The sequence below is a fragment of the Peromyscus maniculatus genome, chromosome 1 (genome assembly GCF_049852395.1).
Source record: "Peromyscus maniculatus bairdii isolate BWxNUB_F1_BW_parent chromosome 1, HU_Pman_BW_mat_3.1, whole genome shotgun sequence".
Lineage (NCBI taxonomy): Eukaryota > Metazoa > Chordata > Mammalia > Rodentia > Cricetidae > Peromyscus > Peromyscus maniculatus.
Genome location: NC_134852.1, coordinates 190,478,249 through 190,499,210, shown reverse-complemented (window position 1 = coordinate 190,499,210; position 20,962 = coordinate 190,478,249). Strand labels below are relative to the sequence as shown.

The 20,962-nt window shown below is 48.1% G+C and overlaps 1 protein-coding gene across 1 annotated transcript; it reads right to left on the bottom strand.

Moving 5' to 3' along the window:
* Positions 1–999: 999 nt before the first annotated feature.
* Positions 1,000–20,430, bottom strand: Ffar4 (free fatty acid receptor 4). The gene is made up of 3 exons (XM_006976636.4): positions 19,764–20,430; positions 9,699–9,827; positions 1,000–1,619 (listed from the first exon to the last, which is right to left on the bottom strand). The coding sequence occupies exons 1-3, from the start codon at positions 20,328–20,330 to the stop codon at positions 1,230–1,232; spliced, it is 1,086 nt and encodes a 361-aa protein (XP_006976698.1). The 5' UTR covers positions 20,331–20,430; the 3' UTR covers positions 1,000–1,229.
* Positions 20,431–20,962: the final 532 nt, after the last annotated feature.

Genomic DNA, 20,962 nt, shown 5'->3' with positions numbered 1-20,962 from the left:
CAGGCCCTCCCCGACCTAGCCCTGGAACTTCATTGCATCCATGATGGGCTCCAGGGGAGCACCTCTCTCTCCTAGCATCAAGTACAAAGAAGGCTCAGTCAACCGTCTGCAGCTCCTGGACCACACAGCTCAGCAGCCTCTCTCTTCCTGCAAAGGTCCTTCCTCTGGATCCACGTGACTGCTTCTTTCTTGCCTTTAGCCTTTCAATTCAACTGTTGCTCCTCAGTTTTTCCTGAACCCACCCCTACCCCATATAAATAACCATCACCCCCACAGCACCATGACCTACCCCTACCCCATATAAATAACCATCACCCCCACAGCACCCTGACCCACCCCTACCCCATATAAATAACCATCACCCCCACAGCACCCTGACCTACCCCTACCCCATATAAATAACCATCACCCCCATAGCACCCTGTCCTACTTTCTCCAGGGTGCTTATGCACTCTGGGGTGATCTATTATTCACTGACTCCTGTTTGGCATTCATTGGCCCCCACCCCATGAAAAGGCGAGCTCCCTGAGAACAGAGCCAGGGCTCTTGGCTTGGATTCCTGGCACACAAAAAACCATTGCACAGCCACAGCAGGTGTTTCCAAGGCCTCTGGTGGATAGATAGAGTAATAAAGCAACCGCATGACCTCCCTCTCCAGCATCAGGGGCCATCCTCCCCTCTTTGAGTCTACAGTGCTGCGTCTCTATTTTTTTAATATACTGGGGATTGACCCCAGGGCCACACGCTTGCCAGGCAAGCATACTACCATTGAGCCATGTCTCCTGCCCATTTTTAATACATGGGGGGGGGGAGGCCACATCTAATTGTTCCTTGGAAATTCCTTAAGCAGTCTTGACACGAATGAATAAATGGTCTCAAGACCTTATGTGCCCAAGGTAGGGACTTGGGGTGGCTATGACCTTTGACTGAGAAACCTGAACCCTGAATCAGCTCCAAAGTCTGTTTCAGCAAACCACAAGGTACAGCTTTCTATGTAGGAACAGTTATAAATAAAAATTTATTAACTCAATCGTATTACAAACACTAAAAAATGTTCATAAAAAGGAACCCATAGAAAGTTTTAAGGAAAAGCATTTTTATACCGAGTGATCATTCCTCAATTTGCTGGCCCTGTAGATGTGTGCTGTTGGAAGTTGGATTTCCTTAAAGCAGGGTGCACCAGTGACTTCCCCTTTACACGCACACAGAGGTTCACCTGGCTCCACTAGTTAGCTGGAGATAACAGACAAGTCATTTCGCTTGACAGATGTGTCTGTAAAAATGGCTCCCTTCTCTCGGAAGAAGCAGCAGCAAAAAATCTTCCTCCAGTCGTTCCTGAACAGTGACATGTTGTACAGAATGGGGTTTAGGGCGGAGTTGGCGAACGTGAAGGCCACCACCCAGAAGAAGAGAGACGGCCAGATGACGAGGTCCTGCTTGAAGTTCTGGATCAAGAGGAGGAGGATGGTGATGATGATGGGGCTCCACATGATGAAGAAGGAGACCATGAGCAGAAAGAGGGTGCGGAAGAGTCGGTAGTCCTGCTGGGACACTCGGATCTGGTGGCTCTCGGAGTACGCCAGGCTCACCGTGAGCCTCTTTCGTGATGCCTTGGTTATCTGCAAGAAACACAAAACACTGGAGCTACAGGTCACTGTGGGCGTCGAGGGTCCCCTGCTGGTTGGTTTTTGTTTTCTGGTACTGAGGACTGAAGCCCAGGTGGATTGGGGTGGGACTAGAGATGGTGGGTTGCAGTCTAGGGGGGCACTTCTAACCAGAAATGTGAAGGACATTGTGTCTACTGGCCTGATGTGCCAGTCTGTTCCCTCTATCCTGAAGGAAGAGAGCCAACCGAATGTCTTAACCATGTGAGTGGTCCTTACTAACTTCAGTTGCCGGGACTGGCCCAGGCCCAGTCTCTCTTAGCCACATTACCAGTTCTGTAGGATGGGGTGCGGGGCCTAGTCTCCTAAATCCTGCATCTCCAGAGAGGAAGTGATTTTAAAGTCATCAGCATCATTCACAGTTTGGGCAAGTTTAACTCATCAAAATGGCTTAAAATGTTCTCCTTCAGTTCTTTCAGTTCCCTAATTGAAGGATAGAGGCTTAACTATTGCATGATTACGTGATTGCTTCTCATTCTTCGGGGCATTTAGAGCCACCTGTTTGTGATAGAGACAAGGACAGCAGGTGCCCAGTGAACTGACTGGAACCCTCTCAACGCGCCTGACAACCAGAACACCAGGATGCGAGCAATCAGGACGGCCGCGCTTTCCTGTTGGCCCCCGGCCACGGAGCTAGGCATTTATTTCATCAGCTGTCACTATTAATCCTCACATATCCTCTGCGTGTTCACACCACTGTTGTTCTTGCGAATTGATTCGCAGGAAATGTAAGTTGCTGGCTGAAAGTCATTTTTCAGCTACTAAATCGTAACAGCCCCCACCTGTGAAAATGGAGCTCCCTAGGGGTTCCCATACCACTCAGGACCTGCCTGCTCCACTGTGCAGGTGGAGGTGGCTCAGGAGACAGTCCCAGCTCTGTGGGGCCCTGGGCTCTTGCAGGAGCCTGACAGTGGCTGTAATAAACAAAGCAGTTAACTCACAGCCAAACGCATAAGAGATTTATTATTATTATTATTTAACCTGCTACTTTTCCTCTTCACTCTACAGTCCCCACAATTTGTACACTCAGGAAGAAAATGAGGCATTGTGATAAAATGTGAGTCTTCCTTGCTCCCCATCCCACATTAGACAGCAAGGCTGGTCAGCACCTAGCCAGGGTTTCAAATGTCTCTGGCTTTGGCGGAATGCCTCTTGTGCTTTTATGAAGTGCTCCGTTACCTTCTGGGGATTAATTCTCACCCTCAAAACAAGCCCGGGGACAGGGCGGTCTTGGGGTTCTTCCACTTTGGGAGCCCCACACAGAGATGTCCTTGTGCTTCTTCACCCTGGCATATTGCCAGCTGGCGGGGGGGGGGGGGGACAGTGTTCATGAGAATGTGCTCCGTGACCACTGGGAACTTGGCAAAACACAAAATGACTGTGAACAAAAGTTCCTGGAAAGAATTACACCTGCCACTACCCCTTCTAGAAGGCAGTGATTGTAGAGGGATTGGAGTGCTGCAGATCCAGAGCCCAGTGAAAATGTATCATTGGCCATTTGGAGCCCCTTTGAATAGTTATTCCACACCTACCTCTGTGTCTGACTGACAGGTGCAACCATTTACAATGTATTTACTCAACAGACCAGTTGCTTGCACCAACCAAAAGGCTAAGAATGTCATTGGACGACATCTGAGGTCTACGGCAGAGGTTTCCTTGTTTGACTGTAACTCACCCACCTGATGTTCCCACTAAATGTATTTGAAAACCATCTTGATTTATGACTTTCTTTTTTCTGTCATTATAAAATGTATAAGTAAATAAATAAAATAAATTAAAAAAAACTTCGTGAAACAGTTACCACTTTGGAACATGGAATTTGAGGTAGATTGAATCTGTGTTCCTGGACCATGGCCACTCATATTTGGCTCCAGAATAAATGATGTCTTAGACTCTTTGAGCTGAGAGTTGTGTTTTTTTAACATGTCCAAAGGGGCCCACTTTGAGACATTTGGGTTCAGTGAGGGGATCCAGAGATTCACACTTCTCTTAAAGTATCAAGGTGACTTTTGCTCACTAGGGCGTAAGAACTGCTAAGCCCACACAGCTGCTTGGTTTGGAGTTTGTCTCTCTTGACCTTTAATGAAGTCCATTTTTAAAACAGGCCTTTTGTGACTCACTAGATTCACACGAGCTTCTGAAGGTCAGGAGGGAACCCTATTTCCACCCAACACCCCTCTGCCATGCCAGACCACACCAGCTGGAGGCTGGCAGTGAAGGGGATTCCTGCTGACAGAAGTTGGGGCCCCCAGGGTTTAGCCTCCTTTGTGGAGCTCATTGGCTAGTGTCCTGTGTCCTGGCGTCAGTAGTGTCCTGATTAGGATCATCAGACAGGATGAGAGGCCCCACCTTTTCCACCTCTGAAGACACAAGAAAAACTACTGGAGGAAAGCAAGGCCTGGAGAGAGCAGCACCAAGATTAACATGTGCAAGAAGCCCGATGGCAAAGAACGGGAAATGTCTCCCAACCCCCATGCCATAGCAAAGCATGTTCAAGAAAAGCCTGCCGGCCATATACATATGCAATATACAACCACAGGAGAGGTAAGTGCTATGAAAATTACCCATAAAGGGCTATAACACTAGAAACCCACTGTTGGGGTTTTTTTGTTTTGTTTGTTTGTTTGTTTGTTTTTTAACATGGAAGCCTTCTCCCACAGCTCATTAGGTCACTCCCGTTCTCAGGAACGTCTTTCTCTTAATCATCTATCCCTATTTCTATTATTAATTATGTGTCCCCGATGCAATTATGTTGTGTGATATTTTGTTTGTGTTCTAACAAATAAAGCTTGCTTGGAGTCAGAGAAGCAGATGTCCTACCTCTTCTTTTCCTCCAACCAAAAGGGCTGAGATCCTGTCTCAGCCCGCCTTACCACTTCCTGTCCCTCTCGCTACAGTCCTCCAAACCTCTATGGTTAACTAGTGGCTAGCACCACCCTCTGACTCCAAGCAAGCTTTATTTGTCAGAACACAAACAAAATATCACACAACGCAATTATTTCTCCCAGAACACAAGAACCTGGCAACTTCAACAGGTGCCTTCAGAACTCAGGACCCAAATCTAAGTCTATAACATGATCAAGGGCCCCAGCGGGCAGGTTGTGAGGGCCAGGCTTCGTGTTTTGTTGAAGTAGATTTTTGTTCCTCAGCTAAACTCTACATTAGGCAGAGAGATTTCCATCTGCAGGCCTTGGAGTTACTGGTTCATTCAACAAATATTTACCGAGACCCTGTTATATGCTAAGCTTTCTTGAAGAGGCTGGACACGGTGAAAAGCAGAGGAGTCCTGTCCACACTGCACTCCCTCGCCCTGGGTATGTGGCCAGAGGGAGGGAGAACAAGAAACACAGTTACAACGGCAGAGACATCACAGCCTGTCATCTTTATGGTTGCTGGGTAAACTTGTAAATCTGGTAGGCTGCCAGCCTTGACAGTCTGATCCAAGGCACTTAGGGATTACTGAGAAGCTATTCCCTTGGGAAAACTGTCACTAGGAAAAATATCGCTGAAAATGTATGGCATGTCTGAATCACAAGGAAAGAGGAAGCAGAGAGGGTGGAGGGCAAAAATAGTCACTGCCCGGCGCATGAAACGTTCCTGAAGGGAGATCAGCTCGGGGAGAGGCAGTTGGATGCCCACTCGGTACCATTGCCAAGGTCAGAACCAGCAAAGGTTAGAGCAGGGCTTCCTGCTGGGTGCTCTATGCAATACCAGCTGGGAGAGATGCTCTGTATGCACAAGTGGTCCTGTGATGAGATTTCTAATACCGCCTGGTTAATTCCTGTGCTGGGGATGTCCAGTGTCTTAGCATAAAAAGGCTGTCAGGTCCCACAGCAGAGAACTCCATGCAGCTAGCTCAGCGTTTCTTAAGCTTGTTTGCGTGACTCTTTCTATACCCATCAACCCATGGCGCTCTAGAGAGCAATCTGAGTGGGGCTGCTTTGCAATTGAAGAATGGGGTGATATGAGAAGAGCCCCTTTGAAGACCAGAAATGGAACCCATTGCAGTCAGTAGAGACAGGGAGGAGGCAAGACTGGCGGAGAAGGGTAGAGTGATAAATTGAATATTGATGTTCAGCGGAGTCTACAGCTGTGCTCCCGGCAGGAAAGGCCTGGGCAGGAGGGCCAGTTTAGTGTGTCCTGGCTGTGCATCTTCTAGGGTAGGAGATTCGATCTCTGAGGCCCTGTCCAGCCTCTGACACACTTACCAGCTTCTGAGGCACCAGCCTGACAAACACAGGCACAAAGTTGAGAGTTAATGTCATGGTCCCCATAGGGGAAAAGTGGAACAATCAGTTTTAGGGGTAGTATAGAATAGAATTTTCAAAAATCTTCTGTTAGTACTAGTATTGGGATTTTTCAGACACCTCGTCTGTTCTCTCTGTATTAATCAATCCATGCATATTTGGTTCCAGTGGAAACTGAGGCTCACATTAGTTCAGTGGCTTGCCCAAGGTTACATGGTGGCAAAGACTAATCTTGAACATGTCTCATGGCTCTTTGTCCAGAAACTGCCCACTGCCCAAGCACAGAAACCCCACAGATCATCTCACTGTGCTCCAAGGCTTTGGGCCTCACTCATGTAAGTATAAAGGGAGCACCTACAGCCAGCTCTGGGCATGCAGACACAATGATGAACAAAATAGCCTCTGCCCTCGTGGAGCGTGCATCCCCTCAGCAGTGGGAGTGACGGACTACAGCATGCAAAGTGTTTGGAGGAGAAACCCGTTAGTGAGGGATTGCTGAGTGACAGGGAATGCTTCTAGGGGAGAATTCTGAGGGAATGAGAAGTGGTCCACACAGCAATCCAGAGAAGAGAGATCCTGGAAAGGAAATGACCGGGAGGTATCATGCCCTGAGGCAGCCGTGTGTGGGGGTGTGCAAGGGACAGTCTCCAGCCCACCTGGACATGAGAGAGGAGGGAATTCGGGGGCCAGGCAGAAGGCTAACTGCACAGACTTTAGGTAGGGGCTTCGGGTGTGGTTCGTGTATAAGGAAGCAATGGGTCTAAATTCAACCGTGACGTAGCACTCAGGGAGCCACCGCAAACCACACAGACCTCCTGCTGCCCAGGGAAGCTGTGCAGGGCCCTGAGATGTGCAGGGCTGTGAGTTTAGACTCAAGTGTGGGGGGAGCCTGGGGAGAGCACTGTTGTTCAGAGGGGAGAAAGGAAGGCTCTCTCCCCTTCCTGGTTCTGAAGATGTTTTCTGATTTTTCCCCCGAGGGAAAGACCCCGCCTTGAGATTGAGATTGCTGTGCATGGGAAATCACACTCCCACAGGAGGGTGTGTCACACATGGAAAGGGGATACACCAGAGCCCTCTTGACTTCTCCACATCTCAGGAGTGGTCACCAACAAGGGGAGCTTAGGTGCTGCTGCCCCCTGCTCCCAGCCAGTCTGCTCCAGCCATGATTTCCTAGTCTTGTTCCAAACCTCGACCCACTGTATAACCTCTGGGGAACCTGGGTGCTATGTGATATTTTGTTTGTGTTCTGACAAATAAAGCTTGCTTGGAGTCAGAGGGTGGAGCCAGCCACTAGCTAACCATAGAGGTTTGGAGGACTATGGGAAGAGGAACAGGAAGTGGTAAAGGGGGGCCGAGACAGGATCTCAGCCCCTTTTGGGCAGAGAAATGAAAGAGGTATGAAGTCACTGGTGGCTGCCCCCCTGTTTCTCTGTTCTTTCAGGTTTTTAACCCCAATATCTGACTCCTAGTTTTTATCAATAAGATAATTAGATTTACACATCACCCGGGTGAGGCAATTTCCTTCACAATACTCAGAAGGAAGGGTTGGAAGAACAGCCCAGCAGAGTAGCATCTGCCATACTATTCATGGCGGGCAGTTCTCACATACTTGCTTGCCTTATGCAACTTCATACTAGAAATGAAGGCTGCAGATGATTGAAATGGGGCCCAGAGAATGCAAGCAGCAGGCCCCCGCAACACAACAAAGTAAACCAGCAGTAAAGACTCAAAGCTAGGTGGCTTCAAAAGAACCTTCCAAGCCTCATATCTGTTCCCATGGTCCTTTGCTCTCCACTACACCCCTCACTGATCCTTGATGCTTGCGCAATAGCTAACAGCTTGCTTTAGCTTCGCCTGACACAGAATCACTCTTGTGCTGTGGTGTTTCTTGCTTTAGATCACAGCATCATTGTCCAGCGGCCTCTTTGTCAAAGATCCTTCTAGGCAGATAATAACTTGCACGCTCCTGAACCACACCTACTTCCTGCCGACATTCTGCCCACGTAGCACTCTTAACAAACCTCTGAGGTCTGGGTGTTGGGTAGGGCCATGGGACCAGTCTGCTTGGCTTTAAATATTGAAGCTGACACCTGTGAGCCCCGTGACCGTGGGTAAATTGCACAACATCTCCGGATCATCTCATCTGAGAATCTTCTTAGGGTAAGATGAGTTGGTGCTTGCTGCATGATTAAACACTACATGCATGCAGCCTAACACAGCACTGCATGCCTGTAATCCTAGTAATTGGGAGTCAGAGACAGGATTAATGCAAGTGCTAGGCCAGTCTAGTCCACACAGGGAGCTACAGGCCTGTCAGAACTATAGAGTAATACTCTGCTTCAACAAAACCAAAACAACACAAACATTTAAAAAACTTATTCTATTTTCCTCTGTCCTTTTCTTTCTCTTTCTTCATTGTGATTTTGTGATACTAATTAATCCTTTTATAACATTAAAATATGCTAAGCCATCCATTTCACCCCCTGGAATTTGCCCCACATATTAGAATAAGCCCAAGCTTGGATCCCTTCAGAGATGGAGAGTCATCTGGTGGGACAAGTCTGGCTAGAGAGTTAAACACTATCTCCCACAGAACCAGGGACTGGCAGTGTTAGGTGAGGTTGGCGTGAGGTGGGTTCTGTTTGTAAGAAGGCTACAGATCCACAGCCATAAAGGGTTGTAAAAATGGCCAGAAGGTGATCAGGGCCTTTTTAACACACCTATTTATCATGACCCATACACCCATACAAAAGATGCTATAAAACCAAGATTCAACCGATACACACCTCCAAGAGGGCTCAAGAGCTTTGAGGTAAACCTTACAAGTGGGCATAAATATACATGCTTGTGTTTGTTGGGTGGCACCTTCCTTGCAAGTAGGATGCCTTTAGAGGCAGGAAGCGGAAGCTGGCCCATCTTTTATGTGTCTGTGTATATACATTTACCTTTCTAGAAGACTTCATTTATTTCTGGTGCCACACACTTGAAGTGGACCTTTCCAAGGATAAAGTCACTGACCCATGGGAACAGGAAAGACTTCTGGCCAAGTTCTAGTCTCCATCTAGGAGCCACTTTATGAGAGTGTTCAATTTGTGGGCAGAATACGTAAGCTGGGTGTGATTTTATATTAGTATACGATACTTCCATAAACAAATCTTACAAAGCAGACATCGTTAGTCACTGCTGGGATTGTGGGAAAACAGTGGACACAACTCCAAAGTCCACAAAATGATTATATCATACCTATATGACGGATGTTGTATAACTCTTAACTAACAATAAGATAAGGTACAAGAACTGATACAGAAAGATGTACTGATACGGTGCTGAGTGGAAAAAAAAAAAGGAAGTTATCAAGCAGCAGTATCTCAGATCTGAACAGTGAGCAGTGCCAACAGCCACCTGACCATTTGAACCTACACACAAGTATACATCGTGCTGAAATGCTGCAGACACACAGCTGGGCCATTAAGGTTGGAAAGAGAATAGATTTTCAACTTCTGTGCTACACAGTTCTGTGCCTGTTTTCAACTTAATGTTTTTATAACCCGGTAGTATTTTAATGATGAAAAGATTCACAAAAAGATAACTGAATTAGAAAACAAAAGCCAAAATAAATATACAAATTCTCATCCCTCACTGTGACAGGGGGTAGCAGAGGATCTGCACAGTGAATCAAGATTGCACTGTTAGAACCTCCAAGGTATCCTCTGACCCGGAAGTTCTAAGATTCTACTGGAAATGCCCAGATGGAGTGAAGCTCAGAACAACACTGAAACTAACATACCTGTAAGATTTTGGAGTAACTGATCACAATCACCAGTCCCGGCACCAGGAAGTTCAAAGTCACAAAAAACACATCCCATGAGATTTCTCCTATGCGGCTGGGCCAATCCAATGTGCAAATTGGAATTTCCTGTTTACAAAAGGAAAAACAATATCATTTAAACGCTGGCTTCTTCCTTAGCCTTTAACCCAGTCCTAGGTTAGGGCTGTGGTACACTGTTACACTGTGTGCTACTCTCCTGCTGTGACAGTGAGCCCTAAACCAGCCCCTGCCCCAGGTGCCTAGGATTACATAATTATAATTCTCTTTCTCCAGGAAGACACCTGAACCTCCAGGTCATAGGCAAGTAAGAGCTGGAGGCATGCTCCAGGATTGGTCCTTCCACTTCTCTGGGTTTGCATGCAAAGAGTGTTTGAGCCTTCTCTTCCAAGCTGGAGAAAAACTTGACCTCAGGAAGGTTACATAGACTGGAAGTCACATGCCACACACAAGCATTTGGAGACAGGATTGAGGGTCCAGTGCAGTGACACCTTGCTAGAGGAAGAGGGGCTGGGTGTTGTTTAATTGAGGGTTCAATGGCCTGAATGTGTCAAAGTCAGGTACACATGTAGTCCAGCTACTCTGACCAAGGCAAGAAGATTGCAAGGACCATACAGTTTAAGACAAGCCCAGGCAACATAATGAGACCCTGCCTCAGGTCATACATACATACATACATACATACATACATACATATACATACATACACACATACACATAAAATGGGGGCTGAAGAGATGACCCAGTGGTTAAAAGAACTTTGCTACTCTTGCAGGGACCAGGGTTCAGTTTCCAGCACCTACATGACAGCTCACAATTATCATTAACTCCATTTCTGGGGGATTCGATGCCCTCTTCTGGTCTCCACAAACACCCACCAGGTATGCATGTATGTGCACAAACATACATGGAGACAAAACACTCCTGTGTACCTGAAATAAAATTAATAAATTTTTGAAAAGCAGAGACATAAAACTCCAAAACAATAACAACAAACACCATACACACACACACAAGCATACTGCCAGTCTGCCTCAAAGAATAGGCCATCTCTCTTCAAGGAAATGTCTGGTGCCCAGACTTTGGAGCGCTAGTCCTCCTGGGAACAGGACAGAGCCCTGAGGCAAATGGCTGGAATGTTCGAAAGACATGGAGGCCTGTGATTGTGCTGTGTTGAATTCAAAAGTTTGATACTAACTACAAAGCCAAGGTGTGAGGAGTCTACTGAACAGTAAAAATCTATTATTGCAACAGTTCCTTCCATTGAGTAAATATATCAGTGGAAATGGAGTATGAATGTGAATGTATCTTCCCACACCTGAACTTCTTATACCTACTTGACAATAAGAACAGAGATATTTAGAACACAATTCACCCCAAACCCTCCCAAACATCAGAACACCTATTTAAGAGCATGTACAATGTAAAAGGTCATATTGATGATTTTTGACATAGTATATGTATCCCTGCCACAGGCATCCATTCGATCATTTGATCAATAGTTATTGAATACTAAATACACTAGGAAAAAACATAATTTTTAACATTTGCCATTGTGAATCTTGATGGAGCAAACTCAAAATGTTGTCAAATAGTTTCATATGCAGTATTAGCAGAAAACAGAAGCATTTCATATTTATTGAACATTTACCATGCACCAAGAACTGCTTCCTACATGCAGCAATGTTGTTATGCTTACAACAACCTTATTGAAACTCACATTATTAATTTTCCTATTTCATAGAAGAGGAAACTAAAGCTAGTTTCAAAACATCCTTCAAAAACAACAGTCTGAAACACTAAAGGTTACTTGTTTTCACCGGCAACCAATAGCTCCAAAATGTATTAAAGAAACATCAAGAGGGCTACCAATAACTGGGCGATGGCAGCACATGCCTTTAATCCCAGCACAATCATGTCCATACATTGAAAAGGGAGGTGAGGATGTTGCTTCCCTTTCCAGCCTTGTTTAGTGGGTCATAAATGGGCTGGACATTCTAAACCTGCTCCTCTCCTCCCACATCCCCTGCTAATGGGACAGAGCTTTTAACATCGCTCCTCATTTTGGTGAATGAACAGAGACTTGTGTCTCTCGGTGATCCTGAGTTCTGGCAGCTGTGTTCCTGCTGTTCCTGGAACAATCCATGTGGCCTCCAGTTTGTATTCAGTTCTCTGCCCACTACAGGGCCCTCATTTAGCACACTGGAGTCCACAGGTATGGACAGGTGTGCTGAAATGTCAGTCAGGAAGAAAGGCTTCAGCCCTGAACGGAATTTGGTTTCAAATCTCTATATTTGTGAAAGGAAAAAGGTACCTAAGGGTAGGAAAACATGACCTCAGAACTATTTCTTAAAGTTCCTAAGATTTCTCCTCAAAGGCCTCCTTCTGTGCCTGGGCCAATCCCTCCTGGCTTTATGAGATTTTATAAGAAAATGCGTATGATAGAGTAAGTATTCTCCCTACACGAGGGGGAAAAAAACATGCTGGGATGACAGATCTGCACCACCATACCTGGTTTATGCAGTGCTAGGAATTGAACACGGAGCTTCATGCATGCCAGGCAAGTGTTCTACCAACTAAGCCACATCGCCAGCCCCAGAATTTATCAACCTTTTTATCAATGCTTTTGGTTAGCATACAAAGGAATGGACTTCACTCTGACATTCCCATTTTGTTCTTATTCAGCTCTCCAGTGCCCTCCCCAGCCCTCCTCCTCCTTTTGCTGGTCCTTTTCTTCCCCTGAAAATGAAAATATGACGTACATTTCCTCCATTCCATCACCCTCTGCTGCTCCTCCTCCCTCTTCCTTCAGTTACCTACATCTTCTAACTGTTGCTATGTAGCTTTGTTTTTAATGAGAGAAAAAGAGAGCTTGCTTTTAGGGAAAGGTGGTTATCAGATATCAGCTCATCATCAGAGTTGGGTAAACATGACCAGCAGCGACAACACACTCATCCCAGGGAGCTTCCCAAAGTCTTCTCATGAAGACACCCTTTGGCTTCTGATTTATGGCTCTCACTACAGACAGGAAGTATGACAAGAAAGTAAAGGAGGAACCTTATAGAGTCAGCGGGAATGACCTAAGTGACAGCTTCATACACTCTTCAGAAGGCGTTCTATAGCATCGGAGATGAAGTACAAGGTGATGCTCATTTAAAACCAGCTGGGCCAGTGAGATGGCTCAGTGGGTAAAGGCATTTGCTGCCAAGCCTGACTTCCTGAGTTTGATCCCTCGGACCCGCATGGTGAAAGGAGAGAACTGACTCCTGGAATTTGTCTTCTTCCCTCCACACATGTGCTGTGGTTCATGCATGCATACACACACACACACACACACACACACACACACACACACACACACACACACACAGAGTAAATAAATTTTAAAACTTTAAAGCTTAATTATTAAAACAACAACAAAAAGGCATCATGCCGCCATCACCAGAGATCTGCACGGATGTCATAACTTTATTTCTATGGGAAACTCCATCTGACAAGTCACTTTGATTCTAGTCTCCTCTGACAGACTGTGATTTGCAGAGGAACTGGGCAGTGCCTGACATTGGAAGGTGGGCACACGATGTTATCATAGCCTCTGAACCTTTTCTATACATCTGAAATATTTTCTGGCTTCATAAAAGAAATTTGGAAACCAAAACTGCTAGGCCTGACTGCTTTGCTGAGATCTGAAAGTGGAGCTGGCAACACCAACAAGAGTATTTTAATGGGACCTGTTCATTCATCACCAGACAGAGTGCTTGGGCCAGTGTGAGGCCACAGTCTGATGAGCAAGGCTCTGGCCCTGCCTTAGGACGTCCAGGTGCTTCCAGAAGCCAAAAGGAAGCTGTTCCAGTCATCTCTGGAAGGGAATGGGAGTGGCACTCAGATGTTGGGACCAGACAGGCTGAAGATGGAGGCTAAGCACAGCAAAGAGTTAAATGTGGCCGCCATCTCCCAGTGCTCTGCCCCTTCCGGTCTCCACCTCCCCCTGGATGGCTCTTCCATTTCCATAGCTTTGTATTTGTTTGTTTTTAGTTCTAGAGATTAAACCTTGGATTAAACACACATGGGCGGGGGGGGGGGGGGGGGGGGGGCGGGGGCGGCGGCGCATGCCTTTAATCCCAGCACTCAGGAGGCAGAGGCAGGCGGATCTCTGTGAGTTCAAGGCCAGCCTGGTCTACAGAGTGGGTTCCAGGAAAGGCACAAAGCTACACAGAGAAACCCTGTCTGGAAAAACCAAAAAAACCCCCACACACACTCGGCAATCACTCCATCACTGAGCTACATCCTCTACCCTCAAATGATCCATTCCAGTTTCCTGCTCAGGTAGTGTTCTCCCTAACCCCAGTCTCACTCCCAAAGGACACCCTGCAGGAGGATTCACAGACCTATACAGTTTTGACCACCCTCCACCACATGACTCTACCTCCTGCATTACCACATTGGAACATGAAGCAGCCATTCTCTGGGTCTCCAGAACCTTCATGTCTCCTGCCTCCCACCAGCCACACGGAAACTCTGAGGTCCTAGTAGCTACCCAAGTGTCCCTTGTCATTCTCAGTAGCCTCCCTCTCCCTGAGGTCCACCTCGCTCTCACCAGGCCACCCCAGGCATCCTAAAGGGCGTCTCTGACTCTCCCGCTATCCCTGCCCATGCATCCAGCCCCTCCTCTGCCCGCTGCTACCCACAAGAGCCCTTTCCACATCCTTCTGAAGCTGTGCAGCAGTCACCTCACCTCCTGTAGGGACCCCACCACAGCATGCTGCAGTGGGCAAGAACCAAGCCCATCTTCTCTGAGGCACACGAGGCACGGCACACAGTAGGGATTCAGTACCAAACTGCAGAATGAAGGAACTCCTGAGACTCTCTGCGGGCTCTGCTCCAGGGCTGATCCTTCTCCGCTTTGGGAGTTTATGTAAATGCTGGTTCTCACCACCTCACTCCAGGGAACCCCTAGGTAAGCCATCTTCCCTGTGCCAGCACTTCAACCAAAACGGAAGGTCGCAAGACTGTTTTAAGGAATAAGGACTCCCCACTGGATATCTGCGCTTTTATCAACTTTTTATCTATTTATTCTTTCATTTATTTATTTGAGACATGGTCTTATGTAGTTCAGGCTGGCCTCTAACTTACTATATAGCCAAGGGTGTCCTTGAACTCCTGAACCTCTCACATCTACCTTCCCAGTGCAGAATTCCAGGTGTGGATCACAGTGCCTGGTTCAGGTGGTGCTGGGGATGAAACCAGGGCCAGGTACATGCTAAGTAAACATTACACCAACAGAGCTACACACAGACACACACACAGACACACACACACACACACAAAAAAAAAAAAAAAAAAAAAAAAAAACCCTCAACTCTTTTCTTGAGACAGAATCTCACTAAATTTCCCACACTGGCCATGATTTTATGATCTCCCTGCCTCAGATCCAGAGTGCTAGGACTACAGGAATGTGCCAACACAGACTTCCAAAAGATATTCTCTAATATTTGCTGACAAAGGCAAGCTAACTATGGTCTCCTCAGACAATCCACATTCAACAGAGAGACAGGATAGCTTACTGACCTTGCATTATAACAGGGAAGGGTGGCATGACGCATCCACAGGGCTTTAAGATTCATGAGTTCAGAGGCTACGACACCCAGAAGAACCAGAGCCAGGCTACGTTCTGGAACTATTTTTGCCTGACTTTGGTTATTTCTTCTTTCAGAAAATAATAATGGGAACCCTACTTGTGCGGTTACTAGACCACAGACCACACCAGACTACAGTCTCGGGCAGTATCTGGGCCTATGTGCACTTAGTAAAAACACCTCCTGATGTGTGTTTATGTGGCTTGTGGTAGGGTGGGCAGAGAAGCAAATGTTTGTGGAATGAATGGACAGCATATTCTAGCCAAAGTGGACAGTCTTCCCTACCCATGAGTGTGGGTCACCACCGGGCCAGGGCCAGGCCAGGGCCACAGCACACACAGGCAGGCATCCCGTTGGAGTAGAAGGAGCAGACCTGGCTGAGAAGTTAGCGTTGCTAAGAAATGTCCACCCTCTTGAAATGGCAGCTGGTTACAGCAGTTGGAAGAATCGTGCTGTTTGAAGGATGTTTAAAGTTTGATGCCCCGAGATAAGGAAACTAATAATAGCTAGTAATTCTTGAGCACTTAACTGTATACACACCAGGTGTTGGTCCATTTATCAGACACAAGTCCCCATGGCAATCTCGTGCTGTTGATACCTGAGACCCATACTTCAAGCAAGGAGAGCGCTCTGGGTAGAGGTGAGAAGGCTTGCCTTCTTTGGGAGCAGGAACTGCTCCAGAATGTGAGTAAGGCTCAGACTCCAAAGCTCACACTCAAGCACCATATAGGTTAGAATTACCAGCATGGCTATCAGCTCCCCTGGATGGCAAGGTACCCCAGCCTACATGGATGAAGGTTTTGAGGGGTCTCCTGACAGCAGAGGCTCTAAGGGCATTGGGAAGGGAGCTGTCTGTGCTCTCAGTCAGTGGGAAGGAAATAATTCTTCATCCAAAACCTCCATTTGTAGCATCCCACTGGGAAAGGCAAACAAGACCCGCAAGCCGGAAGCTGTCAGTCTGAGGACTGGAAAAACAGACATCTGTTATTTGTATTTGTTTAGAGACTGGGCCTCACTCTGTAGCCTGGACAACCTCAAACTTATGGCAATCCTCCTGCCCCAGCCCCTTGGGTGCTGTGATTACAGAGGTGAGTTACCACCCCTGGCTCTGCTCATTTGAAACGTGGAACTTGCCTCAGCCTAGACCAGATCCTTCTCTGCCATTTTCACTTTAGGCGGATACCACCTCCTCACTCTCCTTCCGCTCACCCTGCCCACTCCTATTCATTTTTCAACTGCTAAGTTTATAAAATGGAATGTTTCCCACAAAGCCAGGCCACAGTCTTTGAGGAACTGGGTTGTTTCTCTGTGTTAGGATCCCTTGGCATGAATACAGAAAATATAAAATGCACGGGTCCTCTTATTCTTAAGGGGACATGTTCTAGAACCCCCTACAAGATAATGGAAACCATAGGTACACTGACCCCCCATATGCACTATTTTTCTATAAATACCCCCTTAGGCTAAATTTTAAGTTATGAATGTGGCACAGTAAGGGATTAGCCAGAAATAAAAAAAAAATTATAACCATAGACTGAAATAAAAGTTATTTAAAACGTAGGATTTTTTTTTTTTTTTTTTTTTTTTTTTTTTTTTTTTGGTGTTTCTCGAGACAGGGTTTCTTTGTGTAGCTTTGCGCCTTTCCTGGAACTCACTTGGTAGACCAGGCTGGCCTCGAACTCACAGAGATCCGCCTGCCTCTGCCTCCCGAGTGCTGGGATTAAAGGCGTGCGCCACCACCGCCCAGCAAAACGTAGGATTATTTTTCTGGAATTTCCACTTAATCTTTTCTGACCTCACTTGTCCATGGGTAACTGAAGCCACAGTAGCTGAAACAGAGGGAAGTTAAGTCTCAGAGAAGAGGGGACAGCTACATTCTACAAGAGAGGGAAAGCTAACTGGGTATAATGACTCACGCCTTGCACCCCAGCACTCGGGAGGCAGAGGCAGGAGGATCTCTGTGCGTTCAAGGCCAGCCTGGGCTACATAGGGAGTTCCAGGACAGCTAGCAATACATAACAGAGACACTGTCTCAAAAAATCAAGAAAGAGAGAGGGAGGGGGAGAGGGAGAGAGAGGGTGTGGGAGAGAGGGAGGGAGACAGGAAGGGGAGATGACAAGAAAGACAAGGTGCCAGAACACCAGGACAGTGTCTCAAGTTTTTTCCTTATAAGTTTCCCCATCCCAACCCTACTACTTTCAACATCCAAGGCCCTGTCACCTGGCCCCTAAAACAGCATCGGCCCATTCTGCCCTAGTGCCTTTGCCCAAATGCTCCTCCAAAGACCCTTGAAATCCAGCAGGTGGCTTTTCATTAAAACCAGAGGTGTCTAACCATGATCTCCACAGAAGCACCTGCAGTAGTAACATTCTGGAAGCGCCGTAGCGGGCTCCCGTCACACAGTCCCTCCCAGGGGGATGAATACACAGTGAACAGCACAAGCCAGGGCCCTTTGCTCATGCCCTGGGTACCACATTAGCACAGTTTCATCCTGGGGTTTGGCTGGGAGGAAAGGAGACCTCCTCCTCTTCCTCCTCCTCTCCCTTCTCCTCCTCCTCCTCTTTGTCCTCCTCCTCTTCTTCCGCCTCCTCCTCCCCCTTCTCCTCTTCCCCCTCCTCCTCCTCCTTCTCCTCCTCCTCCTTCTCCTCCTCCTCCTCCTCCTCCCCCTTCTCCTCCCCCTTCTCCTCCTCCTCTTCCTCCTCCTCCTTCTCTTCTTCCCCCTTCTCCTCCTCCTCACCCTTTTCCTCCCCCTTCTCCTCTTCCTCCCCCTTCTCCTCCTCCCCTTCTTCTCCTCCTCCCCTTCTCCTCCTCCTCCTCCTCCTCCTCCCCCTTCTCCTCCTCCTCCCCTTTTCCCTCCCCCTTCTCCTCCTCCTCCTCCTCCTCCTCCTTCTCCTCCCCCGTGTTATGTGCCAGCTAAATAGGATTGTACCTGAATGAATTTTAAAAGGGACAGTACACCTGGAAATTTAAGATATCCTATTTGGTCTTAATTCTTGGAACTGAAATCTTTCTGTGTTAAGAACAAGAAATCCTTTAAGTTCTATGAAAAAAAAATACAGCAATATTGTTGTACCTCAGTGAAAGAACAGCTTAAACAGATAAGGGACGGCAGAGCCTTGCTCTTCCTGGGGCGTCCAACATTTTGAGACTGTGACACGGTCCTTGTCATCTCTGTCAGGCCATCTTCACAGCTATCCACATTGTATCCACAAGTAGCCAGTTGGATACAGGTTGGACATGCCTGGGGCCTAGCTGCTTCCTCTGGTGTGGAGTTAGGCCCGAGCATTCACTTATCCTGGAAGTATCTATTTGGCCTGCCCTGATGCTCAGGCGTATCCCGGCTAAGGACAAGCCTGGAGTGAGATAGACACCTTGGTCTCTTCCAGGCCAGCAGTACCCATCAACTCAGCTAACCCTGAATTCCCTGTACCCACCCACCCACCCAGGGAGACATAGCCACAAGCTTATATGTTCTTTCATGAAGTGCCACGGGGCTGATGGATTCCTGCTCATTGGCCATTCAAAGTTATTATCAAACCAGCATCTCCTTCTGCAGTATCCCACACAAGAAACAAACTACTAAGAACAGGTGTGTGGGTTGATTTTTTTTTTTTTCTGGTTTTTCGAGACAGGGTTTCTCTGTGTAGCTTTGCGCCTTTCCTGGGACTCACTTGGTAGCCCAGGCTGGCCTCGAACTCACAGAGATCCACCTGGCTTTGCCTCCCGAGTGCTGGGATTAAAGGCGTGCGCCACCACCGCCCGGCTGGGTTGATTTTTTTTAAGATACCATTTACCCAGGATGTCGCCTTCATCCATCCTCCCTCTCTATAAAAACAAGCTCTCCGCTGTGTTCAGGGTTCAGGCGGTCACAGTATGTTGAACTCCAGAGCAGGAACCCCTCCCCCAGGCGACACCCCACCACTGTAGGAAGGCCTCTCTTTGGTACTGCACTTCCAAGTAATAGCCCAGCTCGAAAGGAGATGCTGGATGCCCTAGCTTCTGTAAAATACGTGTGATAATAACAGTAGCATAACATCTGGAGAGAAAGTAGCAACTCCATGAGGAGCCGTCTTGCACCCTGCTATCCCATCTGGATGTAAGCTCCCATTGCTTAATTAGCCTTATAAGAGTCGCTTCATTTTGCAAAAATCTGGGAGTCCCTTTAACAGCATTTGGAAGGATTTACTTACCCACTTGGCACTGTGGGGAAACTGACGAAATTAAACTTCGGAGCATTGGGCAGTAGGCCTGCCCAAAAGGATTCAATTCCACAAACGACCTATTACTGTTACTAATCACCATCATCCTAGCTCACCGCTTCGGTCAGATCCTCCCCTCTCCACCCCAGCCGGCCCGGACACCGGTTGCGCTGCAGGCAGCCAGCGCTCACCTGGTCCCCTCCGGGAAGGCGCTGCGGGACCACGCGGAACAAGATGCAGAGGGGCAGCGCGGCAAGCGCTGAGTAACCCCAGATGAAAGCCAGCAGCGCTGCCTGCGCCCGCCGACCCGGGCCGCTCAGTCCGCGCTGTAGGCGCACGATGCACACCATGCGCTCCAGGCTGACCGCTGCCAGCGTCAGGATCGTGACGCTGCCGCTCATGGTCATCACGTAGAAGAGCAGGTGGCAGACGATGGGGCCCAGCAGCCAGGCCTCGGTCCAGCGTACAACGAGCACTAGAGGGATGGCGCTAGTGAAGAGCAAGTCCGCGCAGAAGAGGTTGAGCACCAGGCTGACTGTCGCCCCGCGGCGCCGACAGCGCGCCACGAGCACCAGGGCACATGCGTTGCCCAGTAGTGACACCACGAAGATGAGTCCCAGGACGGTGGTCTCCACGACGCTCAGCACTAGCCGGTGGTCGCCCTTGACATCGGAGAAGAAAGGAAAATGGGTGCGATTGATTTGGTCCAGGGTGCGCGAGGGGCCAGTGCCCGTCGTCTGCGCACACTCAGGGGACATGCCGGGCGCCCGGCCGCCCGCCGCAGTCTGCGAGAGCACTCATCTGCGAGGTAACTGAGTGCCAAGGCGGGGGAAGAGGGAGGGAGGAGGTTGCGACACCTCCCCTCTGGCCCCCTCCCGCCTGAGTTGCCCAGGCACTGGGTGTGGGAGCTGCGTCCAGGGCGCACCGGAACGAGGAAGTGCCTGGCAACACTGGCTTGAACACTGTGGGCGGGGATGTGGCCACCAAGGCCTCAGACCCTTGGGCAGTCTGAGAGCTCTGAAGCCTCCCCCCCCCCCCCCCCCCCCGGTACAGCCTTCTTCACCTTTCATGGACACCGATTATTGGAAGCCCCTTTATCCATCCACCTATTTAGCTAACCTTGATTGAAGAGTGTCAGAGTTGAACTTTAGAAATGGTGTGGACCTGTGTGGTTCAAAATGCTCTAAAGCAACTTGTAATGGGCCGGGATTTATTTGATTTTAGAGTGAGTTAATCTCTGTATATCAGTTTGTTTGTTTTCACTGGTAAAATAGGAATTACTTTGCCTGAGAGTTTGGATCCTTAGTAGAGCCTATACCTAGCACTTATGAGACCCTCTATTTGATACCTAGCATGGGAATGCAGGGAGGAGGGGAGGGGGAGGGGAGGG

Coding starts and splice junctions, on each gene's coding strand:
- Ffar4 (XM_006976636.4), bottom strand. CDS start 20,330: ATGTCCCCTGAGTGTGCGCAGACGACGGGCACTGGCCCCTCGCGCACC. Junction 9,828..19,763: donor GCCTTCCCGGAGGGGACCAG/GTGAGCGCTGGC, acceptor TTTTGTAAACAG/GAAATTCCAATTTGCACATT. Junction 1,620..9,698: donor GTTACTCCAAAATCTTACAG/GTATGTTAGTTT, acceptor TGTTTCTTGCAG/ATAACCAAGGCATCACGAAA.